The 10,000-nt window shown below is 47.4% G+C and overlaps 1 protein-coding gene across 2 annotated transcripts in view; it reads right to left on the bottom strand.

Moving 5' to 3' along the window:
* The window catches only part of nlgn2b (neuroligin 2b), a 57,982-nt gene that overhangs the window by 20,973 nt on the left and 27,009 nt on the right, over positions 1-10,000 (bottom strand). The window contains exons 3-4 of one of the 2 annotated variants that reach the window (XM_035535937.2): positions 7,184-7,237; positions 285-434 (exon numbers count right to left, since the gene is read on the bottom strand). In XM_035535937.2, coding sequence (XP_035391830.1) covers positions 285-434; positions 7,184-7,237 — 204 coding nt within the window. The remainder of the gene's footprint in view (positions 1-284; positions 435-7,183; positions 7,238-10,000) is intronic. The other variant, XM_081702348.1, reaches the window with a different exon arrangement.

Genomic DNA, 10,000 nt, shown 5'->3' with positions numbered 1-10,000 from the left:
AGTGTTAAATATTCTATCATCTGAAACTGGGTGATATAAAATGATTCTACAGTTGAGACTGTTTGCTAGAATTAAATTTCTAGAAGCTCCTCAAATTTGTCCGCATAAGCCTCACAGCTGACCAGCCGAGTGGCCATCTTTCTGGTCTATGTGTGCTGTACCATTGTGTTGGCACTGAAGAAACTCTGATCTGTATATTTTCAGCACAGACATTAGAAGTTAGTGTGTTTTGGGCATTGTTGCCACTGGTGTGAGGTCCTCGCAGTGTGTGATGCCACACTTACCCAGAATTCCCAGTCTGTAGTTCATGGTGACCACAATGACGTTGCCATAGGCTGCGAGCACACTTGCATCAAACATGTTCCCAGCGCCCTCCATATACGAACCACCATGGATAAACAGCATGACTGGCTTTTTACGGCGGTCACGGATATCTGCAGAGAACACACACGCGCGCACACACACACACACACACACACACACACACACACACACACACACATACACACACACACACACCACACATTCAGGCACACATTCACATACATTCCAAAGTACACACATGTTAAAATGACATTACAAAATACAGGACAAAGATTTATTTATTAAATAATTTGTACAAATTATTTTATTAGCATAACATTCAACTGACTGCAAAAATAATAATTACATAAAGAACATAAGGCCTTTGACCTTTGACCATATCTTAGAGCTGCTCCTGGTGGTTTTACTGCTTCTACATGCCTGACTTAACAAATGAGAGGCCTTTGTTAGCCAGAGAGTTGACCCAGGTGTGTCTAAGCAGGTGCACAACACTGAAAAACTGATACGAGGTCACAAACTATGCCACTAATCAATACTGGTTCTCGGCACCATCTGCTAAGTCTCTGTCTGAGGAGTTGGACAGTGTTAGAGTTTGTTCAGCTCACTGAACTGCAATTTCCTGTTTCTTTCACAGTTTCCTTGACGTGTCAGCAGCTCTGTCTCGGGTTGGTGTCTGGGCCTGCTTTGCCCACCGACATTCCACAGTTTTCAGAAATGCTCCGGAATGTCTGCACATTCTCCAATATTTATATATATTTTTTTATAGTTTACGTTCCGTCTCTTTTGTGAAGTCTGCCCGTGATTATGGCTGTGGAGAGTAACTGGAGAAAGAACAGGAAGCCTGCACCCAGAGCTCTGACGGGGGAGCAGCTCTCGCGAATTCCTTTCAGATATGAGCAGGTTCTTCACCTGTTGCTACGTTTTTCAGTTCAGTTCAAATATATTCATATAACATTTATTACAACATGTGTTGTCACAAAGAAGCTTAATGAGAAAGCCAAGGTGACAGTGGCATGGAAAAGATACAAGAGGAACCATGAGAGGAACCATAAGGGGAACTATGAGAGGAACCCTGAGAGGAACCATGAGAGGAACCCTGAGAGGAACCATAAGTGGAACTATGAGAGGAACCATGAGAGGAACCATAAGGGGAACTATGAGAGGAACCCTGAGAGGAACCATGAGAGGAACCCTGAGAGGAACCATGAGAGGAACCATGAGAGGAACCATAAGGGGAACTATGAGAGGAACCCTGAGAGGAACCCAGGCTCAGAAGGGGAACCCATCCTCCTCTGGTCAACACCGGATGGTAAATTATTAACAAAATGAATACAGTTGTTTTTCTTTTAAGTTGATCTTTCTATAAAATTTATGAGAGTAGCTTATAAGCCTTAAGAAATAACTAAAAAAAAATATTTGGCAGAGGTACTCAGATTGATCAAAGGGAGCCAATTAGTGGTTCCATTCAAAATCAATGTTTCTCAGTTGTTGCAAGAATGATGTCAGGCATTTATAGCCTGACACAATACCATGGAAACAGATGGTGTGGGTTAGTTGACAAACTGTGCCATTGCTGCCTCTCATCAGATCTTGCACCAGATCAATTCCATTCACTCTCTATGGCTTTCACTCTCTGTGCTCTACTGGTAATGTCTGTTTCTGCCTCATTTATTATTATTATTCCCTAAGCTCTGGTGCTCTTGCTCTCACAGGCTGTTCTCTGTGCTCTGCTAGTCATGCCTGCACCATGGAAACCTATCTGAGCACGCTCGGTAATGTCTGTGTCTCTGACTGCCTGTACAGGTGATGGTCTTGTCTTGCTCCACCATGATCCAAAAGTCCTTCATTGTGTGAAAAAGTCCTTCTATTGTGTATGATGCTTCTGTCTCCCCTGTGCACCTCACTGGCATGGTCTGTCTCCTTACGTTTCTCATTCCCCCTTTTCTATATCTTGGTATGCTCCATCTTTCAACATTTCCTTCCAGTGCGTTCTGCATTGGTACGCACTGGTGCACTCTGCATTGGTGCACTCTCTCTCTGCAGCGTGTGTGTGTGTGTGTGTTAGGTAGTCAGAGATGCCCAGTTAGCCAATGTGTCTGCTCTGTGCACGATCTGTGGATAATTCATATGAAGCCTGACCAGCTGGAAACACAAATAACAGCTACGGCATCTGTTTACCCTGATGAGTTTCTGTAGGAGAGATAGAGAGAGAGAGAGAGAGAGAGAGAGAGAGAGAGAGAGAGAAAGACAGGAAAAGAGAGAGAGAGAGAGACAGAGAGAGAGAGAAAGACAGGAAAAGAGAGAGAAGGGTGAAAAGGAAGTGGCACAGAAAAAGAAAATAAAAGTTATAACAACCAAAAGGTCCTTTCACAGACACACACACAGCTGTGATGCTGAGTCGCTATGGAAACTGCTTCTTGCTGCCTAATAGAAGCTCACCAGCCATTCCATAGCACTGACTCACTCATGCCTGTTGCCACGGAAACAAATTCTACGCACGTATTTGCACACCCGCCTGCACCAGCACCTGAATCCTGGGTTACAAATGCATTACACACACACACACACACACACACACACACACACACACACTCACACAGACACACAGATACACACACACGTATGTGCACGTGTATTGCACGCAAACACATGTGCTCATACATGTGCGTGCATGTACGCACACACACACACACACACACACACACACACACACACACACACACACGCCTATATCTCCCTTGTATCCCTTGTATATCTCCTTATATACAAGGGATGTGACACATTGTTCATTAGCACAAATGTGACCATAAATGATTACCATGTCTGACATGCAAAACTACATTATCTGCACAGACACACACACCTTAGACACACACAACTTAGACACACACACACCGTAGACACACACCTTAGATAGACACACCTTAGACACACACACCTTAGACACACACACACCTTAGAGACACACCTTAGACACACACACACCTTAGACACACACACACACCTTAGATGCACACCTTAGACACACACACCTTAGACACACACACACACACACACACACACCTTAGATACACACACCTTAGACACACACACACGTTAGACACACACACCTTGGACACACACACCCTTTAAACACACACACCTTAGACACACACACCATAGACACACACCTCAGACACACACACACACACCTTAGACACACACATCAGACACACACACACCTTAGACACACACCTTAGACACACACACACCTTAGACACACACACACACACCTTAGACACACACACACACACCTTAGACACACACACAAACCTTAGACACACACACCATAGACACACACCTAAGACACACACACACTTTAGACACACACGCACCTTAGATACACACCTTAGGCACACACACCTTAGCCACACACACGCCTTAGACACACACGCACCTTAGACACACACACACCTTACACACACACCTTAGACACACACGCACCTTAGACACAGACGCACCTTAGACACACACACGCCTTAGACACACACGCGCCTTAGACACACACGCACCCTAGACACACACGCACCTTAGACACAGACGCACCTTAGACACACACACTCCTTAGACACACACACACCTTAGACACACACCTTAGACACAGACGCACCTTAGACACACACACGCCTTAGACACACACGCGCCTTAGACACACACGCACCCTAGACACACACGCACCCTAGACACACACACTCCTTAGACACACACACACCTTAGACACACACCTTAGACACACACACACCTTAGAGTTGTTCCAGTTCTCCAATTGCTGTTTTTCAACCTTTCTTTCTTTTTCTTTCTCCTTCTTTCCCTTTTGTCTTCCTGCTCCCCTTCCATCACTTGCTCCCTCCCTCTCTTCTCTCTCTCTCCTTCTCTCTCTCTCTCTCTCTCTCCTTCTGTCTCTCACTCGCTCTCTCTCCTTCTCTCTCTCACTCTCTCTCTCCTTCTGTCTCTCACTCGCTCTCTCTCCTTCTCTCTCTCACTCTCTCTCTCCTCTCTCTCCTTCTCTCTCTCCTCTCTCTGTCCTTCTCTCTCTCTCTCTCTCTCCCTCTCTCTCTCTGTCCTTCTCTCTCTCTCTCTCTCCCTCTCTCTCTCTTTCTCTTCCTCTCTCTCCCTCCCACTTTCTCCAGTGAATTCTGAACTGCCACTAATTTCCCAAAGGAGATGTAAACAAGTTCAATTATCCCAGTATTACCACAGTGTCTGACACGCGCACACACGCAGCACATACATCACCTGTGCACGGATCACCTTGGATATGATGATTTTGCCCGTTTTCGTTGTGGTCTCAGCGTGCAGAAGGCTTTAATGGTCAGTAAATGTGGCCATTTAAAAGCCATCTCTGTGCTAACCACACCTGCTAACACACCTAATTCGGCCCTGTAAAGGCCACTGGCCTACAACAGGCGCGCGTTGCTTTCTGGTGCTTTAGTTTACGAGTTAAGAGATTTATGAGTGCGATTATGAGTCACCTTAAAAGACAGCAAGAATTACATGCAGTCAGCTTTGAATTCTGTTTCTACAGCAGACAGCCCTGCTGAAACGCACAGTTTCCCTTGGCTTCCAACACTGGAATGATTAGCTATTAAAAGCTCAGCTTCCCTGATGTCTGAATGTTCAACTGATCCATGTGAGAAGTGAGTGTTTATATATAAACACACACACAGTTAATTATTTTATATATATATATATATATATATATATATATATATATATATATATATATACACACACACACATACACACACACAGAGAGAGAGAGAGAGAGAGAGAGAGAGCCTTTTTTATTACTTCCCTGACAGTAATCAATAACAGAGCGGACGAATGTGTTCACGTGCCGAATCACATGGCACACGGCAGCTCCTTGTGCGAGACACGCCGGAGCTCTCGGGAGGTGTGAATTACTGTAACCTAAACACGGGCGAAAATGAGGATTTAAGTGGCCCTTTGACAACATTAGTTTCCTTCCCAGCCTGACGGGCAGAGGAGAGCCGAGAACCCGCCGACATCTTATCTGGGACAAAAAAAAAACAAGTGTGTGTGTGTGTGTGAGAGAGAGACAAGAAGAGGACAGGCAGGCAGAGAGAGGAAGCGAGGGAGGGAGAAATGGAATGAGGGAGCGCGAGCGCGCTAGAGAGGTGGCGGGTGGGTTGGGAGACGGAACCCAAGGCCAGCTCTCTCTGACAGAGGCCTCACTATCCCGTCTGCTTCCAAATCTTCCAAAACACAGGAACACTATTCCGTCTCTTCTGCTTCAAGTCTGTCATTCTCCTACTCTTCCTCTCCTTCCTCTCTCCTGCTCTCCCTCTACATCCCACTAACTTTATCTTGGCCTCCCTGGTCTCTTGTTATGGACTTCACTCACCTCCTCCATATCTCTCCCTTCCTGATTCCCACCCACCCACTGTCTGCCTCTCTCTCTCCCTCCCTCCCTCCCTCTCTCTCTCTCTCTCTCTCTCTCTCTCCCTCCATCCCTCTCTCTCTCTCTCTCCCTCCATCCCTCTCTCTCTCTCTCTCTCTCTTTCCCCTACCTTTTCTCTTTTTTCACCCCCCCCGTCCCCTTTGAAACCCCCAAGCATGTCATTTCATCACGCACTTGTCTTCATCGCAATTTATTTTTATTTAAATATTTTTCTCCTTCCCTCGGTCTCCTCCTTGCGGTGGCACATTTCATTGCTACTCACTCCTTCTCCTCCCCTCCCCTCCTCCACAGTTCTGCAGTGCTGCTCTCTGCACTGTTCTCAAGTGCGCAATTGGATTATCCAGATGCATCTCTATCTAAACCTCAGCAATCAGGAAGCACAGACAGCAGTGGGAGAGCTCAACGCTCACACACACACACACACACACACACACAGGCACACGCACGCAGGCACACACACACACACACACACACACACACACACACACACACACACACACACACACACAGGCACACGCACGCAGGCACACACACACACACACACACACACACACACACACACACACACACACACACACACACACACACACCTATGGTGGTGGAAGTTTCGGCTCCGAGACACAAAATTCTTTAGTACACTAAACCCACATAACAGTGCAACACACCCCTGCAGATACACACGCACGCACTCATACATGCGCACAAAGGCACTATCACTAAAATCAGCATAAAGCCTATCAAGATACCAACAGTGTAATCAATGAAGGCAATTTAGAAAAAACTAAGATAATAAGAGTCACCCACATCAGCCAAGGCAGAGTCGAGACTCTGGTAGAGAAGATATATAGTGAGAGCTTCTAGAAGCAGGCCATGTTCTGGCTGCATGTCTGAAATCATGAGATCACAACTACTGTGTGATCTCATCACTCCAGCTGCCTGGGAACCAATGAGAATGGCCCGAGTGAAGGGTTGATGGGAAATGTAGTTTAAAGGACGAAAACAGGCAGCTGCTTCTGTGTTCCTCTCCAAAGTGAACACACACACACACACACACACACACACACACACACACCAAGCGGTTCAGTCCTAAAAACTGCAAGAAATGACACTGGAAAAAGAAATCAGTGACACTCACTTCAGCAAAGAAATTCAAAATGGTGAAAGAAAAAGTGCACGGCGTCTATGAATGACTAACGTCGTTACACGCATGTTTGTACACGTGTGCCCCTGATGCGAACCTGTGTGATGTCTGTGTTAACGTGCGCAAGATCATACCAAATCACACAAAGCAAAGTAAGCAGTGACAGTCAAAAGAAGTGGCTCACCAATTAACTATCCCCCACCAAAAAAAGAGTCCGAAAAATTACCACAAAAAGGGAAAACATGCAAGAAAAATACCTTCATCCCTGGGTCTGTTCATCGAAGATTCATCGTGTTTTTTTGTGAGAGGACCTAGGGTTAAGACAAAAAGGGGGAGAAGAGAAAAGAGAAAATTCAAAAAAGGTTTCACTATACTAAAAAACAAACCCCAAAAGGCCCAACAGGAAAGCACGAAAGGCTAAAAATGACAAATGGGAAAGAGAAGGCAGGCCTCATTTCTGTCTGTGTCACAGTAACGCTTAAAAGCAACAGCAACGGAAAAATCAAGATGAAGACAAGGGCACAGATTCCGAAAGACAAACAAACAAACGAACAAACAAACAAACAAACTGGTACTGTACGCTGTCTCATCTGTTAGCCCATGAAATTTGCTCACATTATCTACCTCTTGCACCTTTTCCATCCTTACACACACACACACACACACACACACACACACACACACACACACACACACACACACACACACACACAATCATACTTGATGCAAACGTGTCCACAAGGACACAAAAATCAATAAGGAGAGTCCATATGCGGTTCCGTGCAGTCGGAGAGATGATGGTAAGAAAGGGGGGGAAGGTCGTGGGGTCGTGGGGTCGTGGGGTGGGGGGGGGGTCTGAGCAATGCCGCTTCAGTGAGGAGCCCTCAGGCTACAGCTTTCTGTCCTGCAGTGGATGACAATAGAAATGGTACGACTGCCCAACACACACACACACACACACACACACACACACACACACACACACACGCTCTCACACACACACACACTCACACGCGCACACACACACACACGTGCACACGCACACACGCACACACACACACACGCACACACGCTCACACGCGCACACGCTCACACACGCATATACAGACACGCTCACACGCGCACACACACACACACAGACACGCTCACACGCACACACGCTCACACGCGCACACACACACGCTCACATGCACACGCACACACACACACACACACACACACACACGCGCACGCACACGCGCACGCACACACACACACACACACACACGGCTTTCCTTCTACACTGCACACAAACACAGACTCCACCCTTAACTCAGCTCTCCCTTTAGAATCTGCCGCTAACTCTCCTCCATATTAGCACTGATTGCTAACACAACTCCACGTTAACATCTGCCTCCAACTCGGCTCCGTTTGGCATCCGTCGCAAGGTCGGCTCCGCGCTAGGATCCTGTGCTAAATCGGCTCCGTTGCTAAGCGCCTGGGGAGAGGTGCCTATTAAGAGGCGTTATCAGTGTGACCCGCATGTGTGTGTGCATGGCGGCATCACTGTAACCCAGCAGATAGGCATCCTCTTCATTATTTACACTGTTTATCTGTCAGCAAGGAGCTCTACGCACAACACACACACACACACACACACACACACACACACACACACACACACACACACAGCATTGCTCCTGACTACACACACCTCTCCCATCACCGAGCACAGAGGATGGTACCATGTAGCACACACACACACACACACACACACACACACACTCATTCCCAGCAGCACTTAAGAGCAGAGTGCGATCAATGCTGGAGCCATTCAGGTTGTTCATCTTCTCCACCTCGCCCTGTCCAGGAAACTTCTCAGGAAGAGATGGCCGGACGCCGGGAATGCGTGCGGCCGCACGTGAGGGGATGGCCGGGAGAGCGGATCGGAGATGGATGGGTGGAGGAGAGACAGAGCCTCGACCACATCAGCACTTCAGCCATGTTTCAGAGCTTTGGGAGTGCGGGTCTTAATTGCGTAAATGGAGCCCTACATCACTAGATGGGCTCCGTGGGCTCCCACTGGACAGAGGAAAACACTTATTCCGACCGTACAGTGTATCAGGCTGAGCTAAGGCTCTACAGCTGCAGACACGTAGTTGGAGAAAAGGTTGGAGTCCCATTCATTTTGGGTGATGGGGATGGAAAAGAATCATATGGAGGGTCTTCAGATGTACATACTGGGGTGCTAATGGTAGAATGGGCCAGTGTTGGGTGGTGGTGAGGGTATATATATGTCATTATTATTATTGTATTATCATATATGATATACTCTTGCATGCCAGTGAACCCAGTGTGTCCTGGCCTCTCCTACTCTCTGTGTCTGTGTGTTTATTGAACATCCTGGCTGTCCCATGCCCTTCCCGTGCGGCTACGCACTCGGCTGCTCTGCTGTCGCTGTGTTGCACCATGGGCCAGGAGACGCGACACCTTGTTCCAGTGTATGAGGAGGAATGACAATAAAACCTGAACTTGAAACTTGAAAACTTGAACGTGTTGGTCTGGGTGGTGCTGTGGGTGGAGAGATGTAGCAATGTGACAGGGTGCAGTGACAGGCAGTGAGGGTGGCAGTGTGTGTGTGTCTGTGCAAGGATGTGTGTCGAGTGAGCAAGTGTGTGTGTGTGTGTGCGCATGTGCGTCTGTGTGTGTGTGTGTGCGTCTGTGTGTGTGTGCGTGTGTGTGTGTGTGTGCTTGTGCGTCTGTGTGTGTGTGCGTGTGTGTGTGTGTGTGTGTGCTTGTGCGTCTGTGTGTGTGTGTGTGTGTGTGTGTGCTTGTGCGTCTGTGTGTGTGTGTGTGCGTCTGTGTGTGTGTGTCTGTGTGTGTGTGTGTATGCGTCTGTGTGTGTGTGTGTATGCGTCTGTGTGTGTGTGTGTGTGTGTGTGTGTGTGTGCGTCTGTGCGCGTCTGTGTGTGTGTCTGTGTGTGTGTGTGTGTGTTGAGATGGGGGATGCAGAGACAGGAGTATGTGACAAGAAACCAGCCATACACTGTTCCAGTGAAACCAGAAGGTTTGTCCTCATTGACAGTTTCACCGTG

Source organism: Electrophorus electricus, chromosome 19, assembly GCF_041902795.1.
Source record: "Electrophorus electricus isolate QZ-2024a chromosome 19, ASM4190279v1, whole genome shotgun sequence".
Lineage (NCBI taxonomy): Eukaryota > Metazoa > Chordata > Actinopteri > Gymnotiformes > Gymnotidae > Electrophorus > Electrophorus electricus.
This window is presented reverse-complemented; position numbering and strand designations above follow the sequence as displayed.